At 55.1% G+C, this 20,614-nt stretch overlaps 1 protein-coding gene across 4 annotated transcripts in view; it reads left to right on the top strand.

Moving 5' to 3' along the window:
- The first annotated feature begins 11,884 nt into the window (after positions 1-11,884).
- The window catches only part of PLEKHG4 (pleckstrin homology and RhoGEF domain containing G4), a 78,041-nt gene continuing 69,311 nt past the window's right edge, over positions 11,885-20,614 (top strand). For 2 of the 4 annotated variants that reach the window (XM_050311483.1, XM_050311482.1), the window contains exon 1: positions 11,886-12,652. In XM_050311483.1, coding sequence (XP_050167440.1) covers positions 12,650-12,652 — 3 coding nt within the window. In that variant the 5' untranslated portion in view covers positions 11,886-12,649. Of the gene's footprint in view, positions 12,653-20,614 lie in introns of all 4 variants that reach the window. The other 2 variants (XM_050311479.1, XM_050311481.1) reach the window with 2 other exon arrangements.

The raw sequence follows: 20,614 nt of genomic DNA, 5'->3' as shown, positions 1-20,614 counted from the left end.
CATTGCAGTCTGATCTCTCTGCTGCCTGGGAACCCCTGCCCATCCTGGTTCCATTCTGTGTCTCCTGTGTTTTTCCATTCTTCTCCACTCGAGGCCTCAGCCCCCCTCTCAGCCTCGATGTGCCTAAATGGATTTCCTGGTTTCCATAATGTCTGTGGAAAATGTGAAATTCTTTCCAGAGAGGTGCTTGCCTGCAGCCAGCCCTCATGCCCTGAGCCGTGGCTGCGGCACAGCAGCAGCGTGCTGGGAGCCACATCTTCCCATGGCCATGCCACCTCTCTCCTTGCCAAAAATGGGGTGCAGAGGGGTCTGTTTCAGGGTGTTCTGGATCACAGGAGCCTCCCTGCGTCGGTGTGTGCTGGTTTTGCTCTTCCTGTGATGTCCTGGTTCCGCTTTTCCAGAAGGAGAGTAAGTGCGGTTTGCTTGATTCACAAGGCGGATGTTTGGCTTGTATTGAACCTGGCATCCACCATCGCCCCCAGGTCCTTTTTGGCAGGGTCAAATCCAGCTCCTAGCCCTGGGAGCTTTGTGCTGGCCCCTGTGGAAGCTCTTGCTCCTCCTGACATTGCCCATCTGCCTTGCATCCCACCAAGAGCAGTGCTGGCTGAGCTGTGCTCTGCGTGCTGGACATCAGTGCCAGCATCTCCTGCAGACACGATTACTCTGGCAGTGCACCAGGTTGTTTCCTGGAAGTGGTGGGTCTGCAGCCTGCAGGTTGCTCAGAGGAGGGAAAGTAGACACCTCAGCTTTGGGAAATGCTGATGGATATCTGAGCTGTCTCCCACGGAAATCTGAGCCTAGAAGCAAATGTGTGTGCAGGCTTTCCGTGCCACCAGGCAGCAGCTTGGAGCCCCTTCTTCCCACCCTCGACCCCACCCCCTGTTGTGAGCAGGGGTGGGTGGCTCCTGCTACACCCTTCCCCACAGGGGTTTTGTCAGTTTTTATTCTTGTACTCCACTCTCTGTATTTCACTTTGCAGCGTCCTGCTCCGATCCTTCCAGCACGGCACAGAGCAGCCTCTTTCAGCCTAAAAATACTAAAGCGCTTCAATGGAAAAACACAAGGAACGGGCCAAACCACGAACACATGAGCCCAAACCTCTGCTTCTCCAGGACAGAGTAAGGCACAACCAGAGGAGCTGCTTGTCACTGTAACCCAGAACATCCAACCCTCTGACTGTTACTGTAAGTAAACCCCATCCCAGAGCTGACTATCACAGACCCGTCATTTTGCACACAGGCTTCTGTTTAAAGCCTGCCATTAAACCTGCACATTTTTTCCACAGGGATTTACTTTCTCCACTACTCAGCTCCTCCACTTTCTCTGTGGTACCAAAACTCGTGAAGTCAGCAGGGGATGTAAGGCAGCTTTAGATGGAAGAGCTGTGGGCAATGGATTGGTGCTGGCTGCCTTCCAAATGAGTCTTAACATCACTGTTGCACAATGCAAGTTGGAGCATCACGTAAATTTTAGGCTGGAAGGGGCTTGGGAGGTCTGCAGTCCAACCCCAGCTCCATGCAGGGCTGATGGTAAAGCTAGAGGAGGTAGCTCAGAGCACTGTCCTACTGGATTTGGGATGTTCCCATTGGAGGTGTCAACTTTCTGTGTCCCAGAGCCACACCATGGCTGGGTAGGTCTTGCACAGAATGAATTTCTCCTTATGCCCAGCAAACATTTTCCCTGGGGCAGGTTCTTCCTGCTGCCTCTTGTGCGTGTCTGAGAAGAGCTGGGTTTCTGTGTGCCCCCTTGCAGGCAGCTCCCCTTTGCCTTGTCTTCCTAAAGATGTTTTCCTCTGACTTACCTACATATGAATATACATACATATGCTATCCCTGCTCCCTGCTTTCAGTGGAACCCTTCTCTGCCTGTTGGTGGAGCGAACAATTGGTTTCCACTGCAGTGGTACCTCTGGAGGGGGGATGCCAGCCCTGGCGCAGGTCAGCCCCGGAGCACGGGCTGGCGAAGCGGTGAAGAAGTTGCTCCTCTGACGGGAGGCGAGCTGGCCGGGGCTGTGCAGCGAGCGGCTGGAGACGGAGCTGGGATCAGTTGGCAGCCGGGGAGGATAATGAGGAACAGATTCGCGCTGGGCAGTGGTTCCCATGCTGCGTTCCAGGGCAGCGCGGCCAGGACGGGAGAGCCTTTGTGCTCCGAGCTGCATCCACTCCGGCGTGTGCGGAGCCAGCCCCTCGGCTCCCCCGGCTCTGCTCGACGTGTGCCGGCACTGAGTGTCCCCGGGCTCCCCGGGTCCCTCTCCAGCGACTGTGCCACCCGCCGGGCTGCGGGGCTGGCCAGGAGGCTTCCCCCACACCCCGGCTGTGCAGGGGAACAGGCTGCAGTGCGGGCTGGCTGAGGACAGACGAGATCAGTGAGATCGTCAGGTCAGCAGGGGCTGGGTGGGGTGATCCCACACCTCCCTTCGTGGTTCAGACCTCCCTGCTTTCCCCTGGAGGAGCAAACTGGGGGAATCCCTGGGCTGTGTGACCAAGCAGCTGCTCCCGGGGACTCCTGCAGAACAGCCAGGATGGATGGAAACGTGGTGGGAGCTTTGATTTTACGAGCACTCCAGATCCAGGAGTTGTGATCATTCCAGCAGCCAGCCAGAGCTGTTCCTCACAGCCACCAGGAAGGTGAAGATCCCTGAAGAAGCCACCTGGGCTCCTCTCACCTCATCTTCTCCTGGTGTCTGTGGCCACACAGCCAGGCTGTTCTGAAGGTAAATGAAACCTGTGGTGTGTTAGTTGGGGAGGGAGGGAGGGAGGGTGCTGAGGGCACTCTGGGGAGGTCCCACCAGCCCAGTTGGTCTGGTCTACATCAGACCACAGGTCACTCCAAGCTTGTGGGAAGCCCCTGAAGAAGGGCTTGGAAAGGCCATGGGGTACCAGGACAGCCTGGACTCTGCAGCAGCTCTGCTGTATTTGTGCTCTCCTCTCTTGCAGCGATGTGGGGCAATCCCTGCTGGCTCACAAGCTTTGCCTCTTGGAGCCCAGCTAAGCCCAGGCTGCTGAAGTTGGAGAGCCAGTTAAAGCTTTGCTTTGGCTCCCTGGCTGGCTGGGGGAAGTTCACAGCTGGCTGTGAGCACACCCGGGGCCTCACCGTGTGTGGCTCCCCGGTAGTTTTGGGGCTTTGAGGCTCTCCCAGGCAGCTGGATGAACTGTGGGCTCAGAGAGCCTTGCTCATGGTGCTGGGGCGATGTGAGCATCACTTGTGCAAGGGTCACCCTCTCCAGATTTCTCCTGGGAGCTTGGATCCTGCCTGCTCTCTTAGAAAGCCCCATCTCCCAGAGCCAGGATGTCATTTTGCCTACCACATACGTGCGTGTAGATACACATATTTCCAGTAGACATCCCTACCCTCTTCCATTTACGGAGAAACCTGACAAGGGCTTTCAAAGATGAAAAAAACCCAAACCAAACCCAACTATGAAGGTCAATAAGTATTATGTTTTCCCATGTCGTGGTGCAGGGCTGGCAGGTAGGAGAAGGCAGTGAAGGAGCACGACCCACACGTGCCGGGACGGAAGGGCTGTGGAGCCAGGAGGTGGGACAGGCTGATGCTGGAGAGTTAGTCCGTGACCCCTGCCAGGCTCACTCTGATCTTTGCTTTATCCTGCTAGGGAACAGACAGGACTGTTATAAACGCTTGGGGTTTGTTTTTTTTTTTCCCCTCAGTAAAAATAGCTTTAGAAGCAAACAGGAAATTACAGACAGAAGGAGTGCAACCAAGAGGGTAAAAAGTCAGGCAGATACCTCGGTGTGCTTGGATTCGTCTACAAACCTGACAGAAAGGGACCGGGGAGTTTGGATTGACAGGAGGCTGAACATGAGCCAGAGTGTGCCCAGGTGGCCAAGAGGGCCAATGGATCCTGGCCTGGCTCAGGAAGAGTGTGGCAGCAGGAGCAGGGAAGTGATTCTTGCCCTGCACTCAGTGTTGGGGAGGCCACCCCTGGAGTGCTGTGTCCAGCTCTGGGCCCCTCAGGTCAGGAGGGACATTGAGGTGATGGAGCAGGTCCAGAGAAGAGCAACGAAGCTGGTGGAGGGACTCGAACACAAATCCTATGAGGAAAGGCTGAGGATTTGTTGAGCCTGGAGAAGAGGAGGCTCAGGGGAGACCTCATCACTCTCTACAACTCCCTGACAGGAGGCTGTAGGCTGGTGGGGGTTGGTCTCTTCTACCAGCAACCATCAACCATCAGTAAGGCAAGAGGGCACGGTCTTAAGCTCTGCCGGGGGAGGTTTAGGCTGAATATCAGGAGAAGTTCTTTTACAGAGAGAGTAATCAGACACTGGAGTGGGCTGCCCAGGGAAGTGGTGGGTTCTCCACCCCTGGAGGTTTTTAAGATGAGACTGGATGCCGGCCGGGTTCCCTCACGGAGCCGGGAGCGGCGGGAGCCCAGCAGGTGTCGCCACGCGCCAGGGCCTCGCCCCGGCCCGCCCGCCGTGATGGCGGCCGCGCCCCCTCAGGGGGCCCCGGGCGCGGCGTGGGGCGCGAAAGCCCCGCAACCCCGTGAAACGGCGGTGTTAAGGGAAAGCAATAACACAAAGGTGGCGGTTTCTGCTCTCCTTTGGTGTGCAGCGCGGCCTGCGATGTGCAGGCAGCTGCCTGCCCCTGCCTGCTGGACCCACTGCTCGTGCTCTTCCTGAGGCACCTTCATCTGGCCCAGCAGCAAACCCAGGCAGGGGCTGCAAAATATGACCCCCAAACCAAAGTGGTGTGGGGTTGTTTGTTTGTTTGTTTGTTTTACTTTTGTTTGGTTTTGTTTGTTTATGTTTTTGTTTGTTTGTTTTTTGCCGTTTTGTTTTGTTTCACTGAGAGGGCAGGGAGACACTGGCACAGGCTGCCCGGGGAGGTTGTGGATGCCCCAACCCTGGCATCGTTCAAAGCCGGGTTGGATAAGGCTTTTGATCCACCTGGTCTAGTGGGAGGTGTCCCTGCTCATGGCACGGGGTTTGGCATTAGGTGATCGGTAAGGTCCATTCCGACCTCTTAACGCCCTATGATTCTATGCAGAATAAAAAAGAAGCAAAGAGCACACACTTGTACGCGTAGGGACCTGTGGTGGAAGGAAGCGTCCGGAGGCTCGTGGCCCCGGTGTAACAGTCCTGTATGAATCCTAGAGGTCATTACCTTACCCTGACTCAGTTTGGGAGAAGAGATCCCTCTGTAAGGAGGGAGAGAGCAGCAGTGGTGATGGAGGAAAGGCAAGTGAGAGGGAACCAGGAGAAGTTGATGACAGGAGGCAGGATCCCTCTGCCCTGCCTGTCTGAAGGGGAAGCTGCTCATCTCCTTCAGCAGACACATTGTTATTACTGCTGATGGCACTGAATCCCACCCTTTCCTGCCCGTGCTCTCCAGCCCTGGTGCTGTGGAGGGGAAGTGCCCACCCCAGCTTGGCACCATGTCGTGCTCCTTCCCGGTGCAGGGTCCTCTCCTTCCAGCCCACAGAGGGCATGAAGGGTCTCTGGTGTAGGAGCTGTGAACCACATCACACCACCTCCTCCAGGAACACACCGTGCCCTGTCTGCTCTGTGTTCCTGCTTGGCATCCTTGCTGGAGGCATTCCCTGAGGTTCGCTCCTCTAATTGCCAGCTATGGATGTTCCATGGCAGACTGCTCCCTATCCCTGTCAAACCAGCCCTTCCCAGTGGTATCTGAGGAGCCTTCCCGTCACCTCCTGTGCTCTGGATCTGCAGACAGCAGAGTTGGCTCTGGACTCCCCTGGGGAGAAGACCCTGCCCCCAAACTGCTGTTTGCCTGTGGCAGAGTGACTGGAACAGCCTGGAGCCTTGCAAAACTGCTCTGTTGAGACTGAGATGGAGGACTGAGATCTTTTCCCTTTGCTACAAGCTGGGCAAGGCTGGAGTGGGACGAAGCAGAGTCCTGTAGCAGAGGACACTGTCACTCAGCTCTGAGCAGGTTGCCATTCTCCTGTTGGAAATACCAGCTGGATTAAGGTAGTTTGAGAAGCACCAGGTGGACCCACAGTGGAACTGCTGGAGTTCAGTGGGCAACACAGCCCAGCTGTGACAGGCACCATGAGAGCTGGTCCCAGGGAACGCCCACGTGGCTCTGGCTGCAGCTGGAGCTGCACCCTGGGGCTATGGCTCTGCCCTGGGGAGTGCTGAGCTAACCCAGCTGCTCCTCTGTCTGCCTGCCTGGCTGGTCTGGGGGAGCAAACTGCAGGCAGGTGAGAGCTTTCCTTCTCTCTGGAGACACTGCCATGGGAGAATGGTTTGCAGGAGCAGCTGGGATCTGCTGGGCACAGGCTCTGCAAGTGCTGGCTGTAAGTGTGGGGTTTGTGAGGGGCTGGAGGGGGCTGGATGGGGGCTTGGCAGAGTGTGCACCCAGGGGGAACAGCAGTTCTGGGGGTCAGAGCTCCTGGATCAGAGTCCCTGGCTGTCACTCCAGGTAGGACCTGGGTGCTGGCCCTACCCTGGCTCTGCAAACTGTGGGGCAGGGACTGCAGCCAGTGGTGAGAGGGGAGATCCCCACTCCCCTGGTTAGAGCAGTCAGCCCTTCCTCCTCGAAGGGCACAGTTGGATTTAGGTTGGTTTTGGAAAGAGAAGGGATGGGTCTCCAGCTCAGAAGTGTGTCCCAGCCCTCGTCTGGTGCTTGGTGGCATCCTCCAAGGGCCGCCCCTCCTTCTCTTGGTGTGGGCTGGGCAGGTGCCTCGTGGGTGCTGGCTGCTCAGGTGTGAGCTGGGCACGGAGCAGGGACACAAGTTTGGTGGGCTCCTGGTGGTGTGGAGCCATGGAGTGGGGTCTGTTATCACAGCCCCTGTTCTGCCAAGCAGCCCTGGAGGGAGGAGCAGGCCCTGGCAGCCGTGACTGGCATGGCATTGGCAGTGGTGTGTGACCCTGTGCTCCGTGTCTGTGGGAGAGGGGCTGGGGCAGGAAGGGTGTGGGTGCCTGCTGGCACGTCGAGCTCGGAGCTGAGCGTGCTGTCTCAGGGAGCAGAGTAAACATGTGCTGTGGGGACTAAATAGCATGCAACATCCCTGCCAGCAGGGAAGGTAAACAGATGACTGTCTTGTGCCATTAAATACGTGGGATCTGGAGAGAGGCAGGTCAGTTTTGGGCTGCTCTTCAGAGAAAGCTGATCTTTTCTTCAGAGACGGTGGTGAGTTTTGAAGCAGTAGTTCTGAAACCAGAGCTGGATTTCTAAGCCAAGAGCACTTTGTTCTCAGCAAAGGCTGGCAGTGCCTAAACTCCACGAAGACACACAAGCAGCCTCTCTTAAACCATTTAAGCCCTCTTAACTGGGCCCACATCCACAGAGGTGTGGGGGCACCTGTGTCCCCCCAGCCCAAAGCTAAAGGAGCCCAAAGCTGCTCAGCCTGGGCTGGGTGTCCTGGGTGTGTGCAGAAGCAGGACTTTGTCCTGTAGGCTCTGGCAGTGATCGGTGCCAGAGCTGGGCTGTTGCTGAGCCAAGACCCCGGGCACTTGGGGATGCCTGCAGCTTGTCTAACTAGCAAGTGCTCTGCATGCATGGAGTCCAGCTGGCTTGTCTGGGAGGGCACTGTGTGTCATCAAAGTGTGCCTTAATGTCTGGGCAGAGAGGCTCTGAGGCTGGCATTGCCCTGCTTGGATTGCTTCCCTGTGGGACTGCACACTCAGAGCTTGCACACAGAGTCACAGAATGGTTTGGGCTAGAAGGGACCCCAAAGTTCCAACCCCCCTGCCAAGGGCAGGGATGCCACTGACTAGATCAGGTTGCTCAAAGCCCCATCCAACCTGGCCCTGAACACTTCCAGGGATGGAGCATCCACAGTTTCTCTGGCAATCTGTGCCAGGGCCTCACCACCCTCTGAGTAAAGAATTTCTTCCCAGCATCTAATCTAAATCTCTCCTCTTTTACTTTAAAAGCACTCCCAGTTGCCCTATCGCTCTCTGCCTGCATAAAAACTTGCTCTCTCTTTTTCTGTAAGCCTCTTTAGGTACTGAAGGCTGCTCTAAGGTCTCCACAAAGCCTTCCCTGCTTCAGGCTGAACGGGCCCAACTCTCTCAGCCTGCCTCCATAGCAGAGGTGCTCCAGCCCTTGGATCATCTCCGTGGCTTCTTCTGGTTCTGCTCTGACAGGTCCACGTCATTCCTGTGCTGAGGACCCCAGGCTGGGTGCAGTACTGCAGGTGGGGTCTCGTGAGGGCAGAGGGGGGGAATCACCTCCCTCAACAGGTCTGATGTGTGAATTTTCGTATTTTTTTTATTTTTATTGTTCCCCCCCCAGCCCCCTTCCCTTGTGGCACATGTGGGTATTTGAGACCCCCAAGTGGGACCGTCCTCCCTTCTGTCCCTCTAAAACACTTCTGATGGGTAACTGCACGCCAGGGTTGCACGTGGCTCTGAACAACATCCTGAATTGTAGCTGGAGACCCAGTAATTGAGTTGCTCCTGTTCCTTCAGATGGTGAGCGTGACCAGCTGTTGTTATGCAGTCTCTCCTCCAGTCCTTCTGGGAAATCACACCGTGATTATATTTCTGGCTTAAGAAACTTTTTTCCCCTAATCAGACTGGGCCTCACAAAGAGGTTGCCACTTAGTGGTAATTACTTGCTTTAGAAGCTGAATGTCTCCTGAGGATTGCAAATAGCGGATTATCAAATTAATTAGTTAAACCAAGATGTGCTTTTGTGAAGCCGAGACCTGCTTTGCTTGTGATCTGAAATAAAGGTTTAAATGTCATTAAACTGCATACAACTGGCTCTTGTCTCCCTAATGGGGAGAGAGCCGTTTCTTTCCTGAAACGTTGTCGGTGCAAAGGGCTGCTTTCAGCTCTACTTGCTGCAGCTCTTGTTGCTTTTCTTTCACAACCACGTGTTTTGAGCAGAATCTAATCACTGGTTTTAAGGAACCTGCTTGTGTTTATTTGGGTCTAATGCTTCTTCTTGGTGGCTTCCCATGCTTTTGTAGGCAACCTCCATAGGGCTGGGCTTGGACTTTGATCCTGGTGGGTCCCTTCCAGGTGAGGATATTGTGTGAGGGTTCATGGTGGATAGCTTGGTGGGATTGTAATGTACCTTCCTTCAAACTGTACTTTCAGGGCACAGCTTAGTCCATGGGTATCTGCATTGCCACCTCTGTGGACACGGGAGCTGGCAGAGAACCCCGGTCTGGTGATGAGATTCATCTGGAAGTAGATCCAGAGGCATCCACTGTTCTGTGGGTTAGCAGGAGCTGCAGGTCCTGGAGTACTGCTTTGCCACAGCCTGCTCCCAGGCTCTCCTTTCCCTCTGGAAGTCCCTGTGGCCGTAGGAAGTTCCCTGTGCTGAGGACAGCACCAGTGATCAGGCTAAATTGAAGTGGAGCTCATGGTGGTATTTTCCTAAGAGCTGTTGGCCACTGTAGTGTAATCATCCCGCTAACATGCATATTGCACAACTTCCCCTAGGTCAGGAGATGTCCTTATCTGGCATCTAAAACATCTGTCCTGTGTTTCTTCCAGCATAGCTGAATCCTATTCATAAAAGAATTGAGCGTTTCCTGATTTGCACAACTGAAAATAAGCAGAACTCTGCTAGTGTTGACTCAAAGGCAGAGGTCCTTTCCCTGCCTCCCACCTCTGTCTGCGCTCTCTCCCAGCTCCTGTGGGGCTCTGGGTTGTGGTGCTGCTTCAGGCTCTTGAGAAATACTGCAGCACCAGAAACCAGATCAAGAAAAGGGGAGAGGGACAGAGGGGAAAGAGATGAGGGTCTGAAGTTTTCAGAACAGTTTTTGTACTGACCCCTCTCCCACCTCCTTCTCTTTCAACCCTGGGGAGGCCCCACAGCCTTCAAAGTTTGGCTCCCCATCCCTCCTGATGTCAGCAGCTGCTGCCTTGTGCTGTATTGCACCTCTGGGGCAGACTGTGCTTAGCAATACTGAGCAGCTGCCCAAGGTGGGTACCAAAGAGGTTCCCAGAGTGTAAAATTGCCCCCTCAGCCCATAGAAAAGACCTGGGTTTGGTGGATGGGAAGCTGGAGCACCCAGATCTCTGCCAGGGTGGATGACAGCAGCCTTTTGCAGTGGCTTCAGCAATCAAACCCACCCTGAGGAAAGCGCAGGCCTCGCACGAGGGCGAGGACAAAGTGTGAGACTGTGCTGGGGAACAAGCACAGCATTGTTGTCAGCCTCAGTCAAGAGGGGCTTTTTAACACCCACTGGAGTGCTGGCTACAGCTGTCCCCCATGTGCTTGTGTGGGAAATGGTTCTACAGTGCAGGAGAAGAGGGAAAGGCCACTTTGCAATTAAAAAAAAAAAAAGCTTATTAGGATGCAGCCACGAGTAAACAGCAGTGAGATGTTCCCCTCAGTGCTGGGCCACGGCACAGGAAATCACGTCACTGCCTCCAACTGTGATGGGGGTGAGCTGAACTCGGGCTCCTCAGCCTGGAAATCCGTATGGGGGAAGGTGCTCCGGAGCTTTCCTTGAGTGCAGTGTAGGAATGGGAGGAGGTGGGAGGTTGGGCTCCAAGCTTCTCCTGCGTTCAACAGCCCGTTCCCCCTCTGCCCCTATAAATGTATGCCTGCAGCACCAACTTCCTGCATCCTCCTGAGTGGTGTTGGCTTGGGAGCCTGTGGAGAGCTTTCAGCTGTCATGGAAAATGGGATATACTTCCATGGTGCCAGTGTAGCCTCGTGCAGATGGTGAAAGCTGTGGTCAGAGGCTCTGAGAGCCACGTTCCTCAGCCTCCTGCTATGACTGTGACGGAGAAAGAAAGGCTCTCCTGCATCCACAGAGAGGATCTAAGATCTCAAGTGAGTTATTACAGATGACAACAACTGGGTGGTGCCTGTGCTGGGTTGATAATACCCGTTGCAGTGGCAGGGATGCTCTCCTTCACCCAGTTTGGGATTAGCAGTTGCTGCCTGCAGAGGCAGTGCTCTGCTGCTGTGGGGAGGGGACTGGCTGTTCTAGGCCACGGGGCAGCCTCTGCAGGCACAGGGTGTTTGCAGGCCAAGTGCTGACAGAGAGGCAGCTGCTCAGCTCTGGGCACTGTCAGTGCCACAGCCCCGTTTAGGAGGACGCTGCTTTTTCCTTAAGGAGGGCAAACTGCAAACCTGCAGGGACTGTGCTTGCTGCCCACAGGAAATGCAGCAGCACACCAAGCAGGGGTGGATTGAAGGGTTGGCCTTGGGGCTGCTCAGACTCTCAGTTGCTGGTTAGGTCTGGAAATGTGCTGTGAGGCCATCAAGTGCAAGGAGGTTTTAGGGCCAAGTGTTGGCAGTCCCCCCTGGGAAAGGAGTATCCAAACGTGGTCTTGAGCTGGACCAGCCTGCATGGGCTCTGCTGCTGGCCCCGTGGAGCAGGGCTGGGGAAGGCTGTGGGGATCTGCCCCCTGAGCCAAGGCAGCAGAGGTGCTGGTACAAGTCACTCCAGCTTCATCAGGCAAGTACCCTGTGCTGCTCTGCTGAGCTTGTCCATGCAGGAGATGTTTCCCCTCCTGCTGTAGATTTGAGTAACTCCTCCTCTTGGGATGGACTGGTTTGTGTAACCCCTCCCAGAAGTGGGGGACAACCAAGGATTCCTTGATGAAGGGTCAGTCCCCACTGAGGCTGCCAAAATCATGCACCACTTGGTCTGGGGAACAGTTTCTGGTCCCAGGCCCTGCACCTCCATGCCCAGGGCTCCGAGGTTTTGCCAGTGTGTCACTTCCCGCCCTGCTTCCCGTTACACAAAGCCTTTGTTTGTCAGCAGATCCTGGGATGCCCCGCGGCACCTGCCTCTCTCCTCCCTCTCCGCCTCTGTGGCTCTGCCCTTTCCCGTTGTCACTTCTGTAGGCTGCTGCCTGCCTGTTTGGTGACCTTCCCCAGTGTTCGGGCACTGCTTTTGGCCCCTGGCCATCTTAAACAATTAATGGAGGGGTGGAGAAACTTGCCGTGTTAAATTACTTCCTCCTTTGGGAGGGGGTGAGGTCTCCACAACCTCTCTCCCGATCCCAATGCAGTTTGTTGCTGTTGCCTGAAGCGGTCACTGCTCTCTGTTTTCCTTCTAGAAGTTAGAAAAACAGTATTTCAGAGCGCTCTCTCCGTGTTCCTCGTCGTTTTGCTTAACCTGCAGCGCTGCCTCGGGATCTCGCGGAGCGGAGAAACTTCTCCGGACTTAAGAGAAAAACAAGCCAAGAGGAGGCGGCGGGCGTGGTGGTGGCGAGGGGGGGAGCATTTTGCTGGAAACCCCTTCGGGAAGCTGGAGACCTTCTCGGGATGCCTGCCGTGGGCTTGTTCTCCTCTCGCAGCTCTTCAGATCTTCCCGGGCGAGGGCAGCTCCCTGCCACGACGCGCCTGCACTAAGCGGGTCTGTGCGGAGCTCCGAGGGCCGTGGATGTCGGCGATGCCGTAAGGAGCAGCCCGGCAGCGCCTCTGGCTCTGCCCGTGTCCCCGAGGTCCCCGCAGGGCCGGGGGAAGCGGCACCCCGCTCCCGCTATGCCCCTCTGCCGTCCAGCGCTGGAGTTGGCTGTCAGAGAAACCTTCGAGGTCCCCTGCTCGGCCCCGGTAGTGTCATGAGTTAGATTAGTTGGAGCTGTGCTGGGGGCGGTGAGGGCTTGGATTACAGTCCAGAACTCAAAGTGCTTCGGTGGTTCACGTCGGAGGGGAGAGGAGACGCCCCGTCGCACACATGGAGGAAAAGGAGAAAAAACGCTGCCTCTGGAAGTGAGGGGCGATAAAGGAGGCCGGGAACATGGTAAGGAAATCTCTGCGAAGGGCTCTTGCCCTGGGCACGAGCAGGGCTGTGCGGGATGGAGCCGCTCCCGGGGCAGCCTCCCTGGAGCAGCGCACGGCGCCAATGCCGGGAGCGGGAAGCGGCTCCTTTGGCACTGCCCGTTCCTCGGGTGGTTCCCCTTGGTGCCAGTCCCGAGCGGTGGCATCGGGGACACGGAGCTCTTGCTGGCACTGACCCCCTGAGAGGTGCCTGCCAGGGTGCAGCGCTGGAGCAGGAGCTGCGATGGGGCAGGTCAGGCAGGGCCCTGCCTTTGGGGCTGCCTGGGTGCTGGGCTCTCCTCCTGCCCTCGCTCTTTGCCAGTCCTGCTCTGGGGCTGCGGGCACTGCCCCACTGCAGAGCCTGGGGAAGGGGAGAACATCGGCTTCTCCTGCTCAGGGTGGGCATCTGGGGGATCAGAGAGCCCCTGGAGCCGGGCAGAGCCTCTTCCCTTCCAGTGCCAGGTTCTGCACGTGGAGATCCTTGCCTGGGGAGGGGTGAGGCTGGTGAGCCCAGCAGGCAGCAGAGTACCCAATCTCCCTGGGAGTGGCTGCAGGGCTGTCCCCTGCCCAGCCACGCTGGTGCTGCCCTGCAAACAGAGGTGCCCAGCCCTGGGCTGGCAGAGGCTGGAGGGATTGCTGGCCCTGTAGTGAGATCCTAATGGGCACCAGCCTGGCTTCTGACCATGGTTTGCTCCTGGGCTCAGGCTCGGGCCCTGCAGTCCTGAATGTCCTGGAGGTGACCTGCTGTGTCATGGGCTGCTTCCCCACAGCAGGGGGAACAAAGTCCGTGAGGGGCACAAGCAGCTTGCATTGCTGCTGTGCCTGGCAGTGACTTGCTCTTTCTTAAAAGTTCAGCTTCTGGGCCTGGAGAAGCTTGGCTTTCATTGAAGGATGTGTTGACCAACTTCTGGCTTCTGCAACCTGAGCTAACCTTGTAGACCCATGTCTTTTCCCTTTGCCACCCTCCAGCTACCCTGCAGAGGATTCTGTGGTGCTCTGTACCCTCATGTGCCAGTGTTAGAGCCATGGTGTGCTCTCTTCTCCCATCCTGCCATGGAGGCCTGCAGGCATCTCACTTCTTCCACTTCTCCATCCCCATCCCCATCAGGAGACCTCTTTCCATCCCCCCATGCCTTGTGTGTTCCTGGCAGGTTTTGGTCTGTGCTGGTTAGTGTATGAAGTTGAAATCAAAGGACAGCACTGTTTGGGGCTGTGCAGGGTGGAGGCCATCCCTTGCAGTCCCATGGGCTGTATTTTGCCACGAGGGCTGGAGCAGCACTTGTGAAACTCTGCTCTGGGAGGCCTGAGGCAGAGACCAGCTGCTGCTCCCTGCTCCTGCAAGCTGGAGGTGACTTTCTGATTCCCAAGTGCTTCATCCCCAGTTCAGGTCCTCCTTCATGTTGTCCTAATGAGTGATGCAAATGCTGTCTGAAGCAGGGTCTTTTGTGTGGAGCAGTGCCACAGCCAGTCTAGGTGCCATGGTGGGTTGTGGGCGTGCAGGGACCACGGATCACTGCTGAGGAGGGACCATGTGCCCCAGGTGCTCAGAGCAGCTGGAAGGAGCAGGAACCAAGAGGTCAAGCTGCCACAGACCCAGCAATGGGTGCTGGCCACGCTGCAGACACTTGTGGTCCATGGCAGATGTTTGTTCTCAGTGCTGTGTAGACCAGTCTGCATTTTGGGAGACGCATTTCTCTGAGCAACCAAGTTGTGACTGCAGCTCCAAGCTGTTCTGTTTGAGGTTTTGATGTCCTGGTGAATCAAACAAACCCTGCAGGCAAAAAATACGGATCTCAGTGGCTGTGTTTCAGTCTGCTGGCCTGCAAGAGACTTTCCCCATTGGCTCCAGCAGTCTGCAGGACACTTGGAGGCTTGGCTCCTGATGGAGGTCTGGCAAGGCACAGCTGCTGGCTGCCCTGCTCTGTGTGAGGCAGGTGACTCCTCTTCCCAGGATTTCAATATTAGGGCTGATGTGGTGTGTGAAAGAGTGCACAGGGTTGTGGCAGCTGGAGGATGCCTAAAGCACCAAATGGGGTGAGGGACCTTGGGCCAAAGTAGCCCACTTCTACTAGAAGTGACTTTTGCAGCTGTGGAAACCCCGTGGTGTGAGCAAAGCAGGAGCCTGGCCGGGCTCTCTCTACCTTGCTCGTCCCATCGTGGCTTTTGTGACTGGGGATCTGCCCTCATTCCCTGGGAGGGAATGGGAGAGAGAAAGGGCTTCACCTCACCTGGTGCTTCCTGCAGAGAAGTTCAGGTGGCACCTGTGTGCTGGCAGGAGAGAGGATGGGTTTCAGCAGAAAAGAGGGTCTTTCTTTTATCCCCTGGTTATGTCTTCTCCCAGGGTGGGAAGGAAATGAGTCTGGGAATCACAAAGAGCTTTAAGCATTGGGGATCTTCTTTCTTTATTTCTGTGCCAAAGCCATGAGTAAGATGTTGGAACGCAGACAAAGTCCAGACACATAATCCTGAGCACATGGAAGCGGTTTGAAAGCACCTCCTCTGGGGTAACAGGGATGACAACTTGCGTTTTGCCCAGCTTCTTTCCAAAAGCACTGGGGCAGGTGAATGTGCTGCTCACTGTGGCAATAAAAACAATGGCTAAATGCAGGTGACAGGCCAGCTGCATCCAGGTATCTCCACCCAGGAATCACCACATGTGTTCTGGTACCACGTGGGAATGCCAGACAGTGAGTGCTCGTGGTGAGATGGGGGCATGCCCTGCTAGCAGAAGAGATCATAGTGTGAGAGCCTTGTCAGCATCTTGCAGCTGGTCACTTCAGACATGACAGCCAGCGTGTCTGCCTCTAAATACCAGAGCACAGGCACAGCCACTCAGCTCATGGAGCCCCATTTTCTGGTTTCATCTCAAACACGGCCCTGTCTGCAACCGATCCGTGCCAAACTTGAACCATCCTACGGGCTGTGTGCCTACACCTGAGCAGCGGGGCCGAGTGTGGGTGGAAGTCACATCACAGGGGCTGCAGGTCCCTTTAGCACCCAAGTGCTGAAAAAGATCTCTGTTAAAACAGTTGTGTCTTCTGTGGAAACTATAAATGAACCCACCTGTGGGCACTCATAGAAGAGCACCTTTGGTTCACATTCCTGGCTTCCTTCCCACGAGGGAACCCCCTGTTGCAGTCCTGCAGAGTTCAGTGTCTCCAAGGCCTGGAAAAGGGAGTAGCAGCACCAGGATCAGACTTGTTGCTGCCTGAACAGCAACATAAAGCAAGGAGAGGCTGCTGGACTAAGCTGCTCAGCTCTGGCCATGGGATGCTCTGTACTTTCTGCACCACTCCTGGCACCGGGGTTGCAGCTCAGAGAAGTGAGTGGACATGCCCTCGTTGACTCTGAAGGTTTGGCCATGCTAATTCCTCTCTGCCACACCGAGTGCCTCATCTCTGTTGGCTGGCCTAGCCTTTCATTAAAGAATTAACAGAAAAATGGGGCCTTTCTTGTGGTGAGTGCTCCTGGCTGGTTTCGTACGTATCCCATTTTTTGCATCATTGGACACCACGCTGAAACTTCCAAGATCAAAGCAGCACAGGACGAATCTGAAAGTCTTTTCTGTCTGCTCAAATTTACCATTCTGCCATCAGGCTGGGAAGCCCAGGATGAACCCTTGCTCCAGCTGGTGCAACCAGACTTTTTTTTTGAATAGAATCAAATGGCTCAGCTGAAGAGGAGCGGGGACCAGGTGAAGACTGGCACGTGCTCCTCCTGGACACTGGTGGGTGTGGTAGGGAGGGGCCTCCATGGGGCCTTATGGTCACCTCTGGTGGGATGTGGTGCTGTGGGCCCACGGTGGTTTATGTGGTGGTGCAGGGGAGGAAAGTTCTGGTGACCTGAGCTAGGTGTCCGCCTTGAGCTTTGCAGCCTGCCTGGGGTGGGGCAGAGGCTTCCTGAGCAGGTTCCTCCAGGAGGAGGAGACCTTCCCTGAGGCTGCCTGTCAGATCTCAGTGCCTCCCAACACAAACCCGGGCGCTGCTGAGCCTCCAACGTGGTTAAAGGATGTGGGTTGTTTGCTGTCTGTTGTCATCTTGCTGAATACATTTACCTTTTGAACAAGGTCCCTCTCATATGCTCAGGAGGCTGGTATGCAGACCCGTTAATGGATCAAGGGGAAAAATGCCTGTGGATGTATTCTCCTTTGTGTTTGGGCTTATAACCACCCACGTTTTGGCATGCATCCCTTCTGTGCACAAAGATCTTTTAGAAATTGCTAGTTAAATCTCCACCCTCCTTTGATATGTATGGAAATAATGGGACACGTGAGACTGTTTTCTGTTTGGGAAAAAAAAAAAAAAAGCTATAAAGGGAGTAGCTTTAAAAGCCTGTGTTCACCCCTTTCTAACTCAGGAGTTTAGTAAAAGCAGTGAATTTCTGACTGATTTACTCAGCTTTCCGGCAGGCATGCATTTAGTGCTGTACCCAAAATAGAGGGGAAATGGTTTCATCTGACTCTGCCCCAGGCTTGGCTGCTCAGGGGCAGGAGAGCTTGAGCACGTGTGTCTCTGTACCCGGTGAGCTTGGAGAGTCTTGGAGCAAATCTGGGTGTCTCTAACCAGGAGCACTTCATGATGCTTCATGGCTGATCTGGCATAGCCATGGACATCTCTGGGCTGCCTGCTCTGTCCTTCTGGCTTATCTGCCTCTTCCTCAGAGGTGGCATCTGGTCACTGCTGCTGGCTCCTTTCTCACATCAGGGGTGTGCAGGAATGTTCTCCTCCAAGGAATGTGCAGGGATGTTCTCCTCCAAGGAAGGTCCTTCTGCACTCACTGTTTTCTCTTGCTGGCCCCTCCTGGAGTGGCAGCTCTGCTTCGGAGCAGTTTCTGTTCCCCTCTGACATAACAGGACTTGTATTTCATTAGCACATGGTAATACAGTGTGTTGAAGGCCAAAAGGAACCACGGCTCATCTGTTATGGGATGCTGGGACTGTAGACTGTTTCCTGGCTCCCACATTCACTCTGGGAGCTCTTTAACTAAAACAGGATCGTTTCTCCATGGCACCCACCCTCAGGTATGAAGGTGACAAGATCTGGAGAATCCAGGAGTCCCCGTGAGAGTCTGCCCAGCAGCTCCTGCACCTCGCAGAGGAAGGGGTGAGCTGTGAACGTGAGCCCAGAACGTGTGCAGCACTGGCACAGAACTAATAATCTAAATAGTGACCCCATGGAGATCGTTTTTGGCACTCGTCAGCTGGTCTGCTGAAGGATTATCATTTTTTTTTTGAGCACAGGCGGCTGCCCATCTGTTGTAAGATGCCCCCAGATGGGTGTCTGAACACGAGGGGTAGGCTATGGCCTAATGCCTCGGACTAAATGTGTTAAAATGAGCTGACCTGTTCGGTGGAGAACTTGCACAAGGTATTTTATAGCTGGCTGGTATAAGCAAATCTTTCATCTGCCTGGAGTGCCCTGTTACTTGGTAGACAGCAGGCACAAATGGGAAGGGGTGCTACTGCTCGGGTTGGTTTGCCAGGTGGATGCCAATGCCTGAAGCTGAGAGCAGAGCAAATGCTGTCGCTAATAATAAGTTGAATGAGCTCAAGCAGTTTCTTTTGTTGGGTAGCAGAGGGGAAGGTGCATTTGCAAGAAGAGCTCTGCAAAGAAAGGGAGTCTTCTGCAATGTCTTGTTTAGAAGTGGCCTGGGAGGTTCTTGGCTCTGTCTGTGATATCTAACAGGATTTAGCAAGCTTTGCCCAAGCCTGCTGGAGGAACATGACCCTTTGAACGTGGAGGTTGGAGGTCCCCGGCTGGACCGTGGCATGCAGGAGTGAAGAGGAGAACTCTGGGGGGGGTCTCAAGGAGGTGGGCACATGAGGGCAGTGAAACCATGGCTGCCACGTGCTCATGCTCTCTCGGTCTGTTGCTGGGAAGGGCGTTCTAAAGTACCTGAAGCTTTGCATCACGCAGAGTACCCCTTTGTTAATTGATTGCATGGTTAGATCTATGCCAGTGATATTTTACAAAAACCTGTGCTTAGACAGTTATTTCAGATTAAGGACTTAATCCCTTGATTAAACTAAAGCAAAATAAGCTGGTGTCCAGCTGTAGGATGGCGTTTCATACACAGCTCTTCTCATCCACTTCTGGGCCCTCATTTCAGCTGGAAGATGTCTCTCTAAGGACAGGGCTTTGATCCGTTCTCTCAGCTGCCCTTTAAACACCTATATCATATCCTTGATCTATTGCTAATAGAAAGTAACAGGTCTTTGGCAGCAGGCTCATTTGTTGGTCTGGGTAAGATCTGCCTCCTGCTCAGTTCATTGAGAGCTCATTTGTGAGCGGGACACATCCCTGTGAGGAAAGGCTTATCTCCCTTTCCCAGGTCTGCCCCTCTCTGGCTAAACTTTCTTGGATTGTGGGTCATCCCCACTTTGGCCTCTTTAATCTGTTCAGGAGTTGTCAGCAGCTTTTCTGATGTGTTGGGTGTTGCACAGACAAAGGAGAAAGTCACAGGCTCTGCTCCAGAGAAGCTGGAGTACGAAAACCCAAAGGGAAGGGTAGAGAGGAATGAGTAAGGAGGAAAGTGCTGTATTAGACCAGCATAACCAGGGGTCCTGGGCTGGAGGGCAGGCTCAGGTGACTGGTCATGCTGCCATGTGATAATGTCTGTGTTAGGCCACCTGCAGCACGGTGCAGAGCCAGGGATGTACCTGGACCAGGCTGCCTCTGCCATCTGCTATTCCCTGCCTTTTGCTCTGGCATGAGGACAGCACAGGGGTAGCTCCAAAGCTCGAAGCTCGCAGGAGGTCATGCTTCACTTCCAGAGCAATCTGGGATGTCCCCCTTGAGTGAAAACAAACCAAGCCCACGCTGGCAGGGAGATCGCCCAGCTCTGGGCCTGCCTTCCAGGGCAGCTGCGCAGGCTCAGAGCTACAGCATGCGCAGAAGAGGCACCTCGGAGCCGAAAAGCAAATACATCATTTTTGCCTTTGTTTAATTAAATGAGAGATCATGAGTTAATCGCTTCCAAGCGCTTGTTTTCCCGCAGTGCCTGGAATGATAATCCCGTGTGCTGCCCGGTAGGAGCTGCTTTGGCTGCCGTGGCCGCGTCAACGCGGAGAGCAGGGCTGGGGGAACAGAGGGAGGCATCTGGAAATGATTCTCCGAGCTCTGAGCACCACTCCCTGCGAGGCTGCAGGAGCTGGTTTATCCACAGGCTGTGGAGCCGTCCTGCCTGCCCCAGGAGCCGAGCCAGGCTGCAGCCGTGCCCTCTGCCAGGGGTGCCGTGGTGGCACGCAGCAGGCAGCTTGCTTTTGGAGGTGCAGCCCTTGAGCAAAGCTGGCCTGGGGGAGGCTGCAAACGCTCGCCTCCCAAGTGGAGCTGTGCCTTTCTCCCCGAAAAGCCTAAAACAATAGGCCACAGAGCAGGTAGAGCCTTTCCTGGTTATCTCACAGGAAGGTGGTGTAATTACAGGAGTGGGAATGCCTACCTCTGCAGCTGCACCGCTTAGGAGTGCATTATTTTATCCAGAGGCGGGCAGGGTGCCGAAGGCAGGCGCCCTCCTCTCAGCCTCCCCCTGAGCCTCCGAAGCGAGCAGCAGAGGGGGGAGCTGGCACTTGCTCTGGGAAGATTTTTCTCTCTTGAACTCACTGCTGCTGTGATTAGAACAGCTCAGGAAATGGGGCTGGGAGGGTTCTCCTCCCTGCAGCAACGGAGTGGGAAATCTCAAATTTTGTCAGAAAAACAAGCCTCGCTTTTAGCCAAAGACCTTTTTGAACAGAGAGATGTCTCGTTTTTAAAGGCGAAGCGGCCTGGCTTTCAGCTTTGTGTCAGAAAGTGGAAAGGCTTCATGGAAAGCCCAGAGGTCTGTTTTTACTGGAAATGAGGTTTCTCACGTCAGCTGAGAGCTGAGCAGCCCCAGCCAAGCGGCGCAGCACGGCAGCCTTTGCTGGCGGAGGGACCAGCTAACCCAGCCCCGCTCAGCGCCTGCTGTGAGC

The sequence above is a fragment of the Myiozetetes cayanensis genome, unplaced genomic scaffold (genome assembly GCF_022539395.1).
Source record: "Myiozetetes cayanensis isolate MyiCay16 unplaced genomic scaffold, myiCay2020 scf16, whole genome shotgun sequence".
Taxonomy (NCBI): domain Eukaryota; kingdom Metazoa; phylum Chordata; class Aves; order Passeriformes; family Tyrannidae; genus Myiozetetes; species Myiozetetes cayanensis.
Note: the sequence above shows the minus strand (reverse complement) of the source record. Positions and strands in the feature narration are given on the sequence as shown.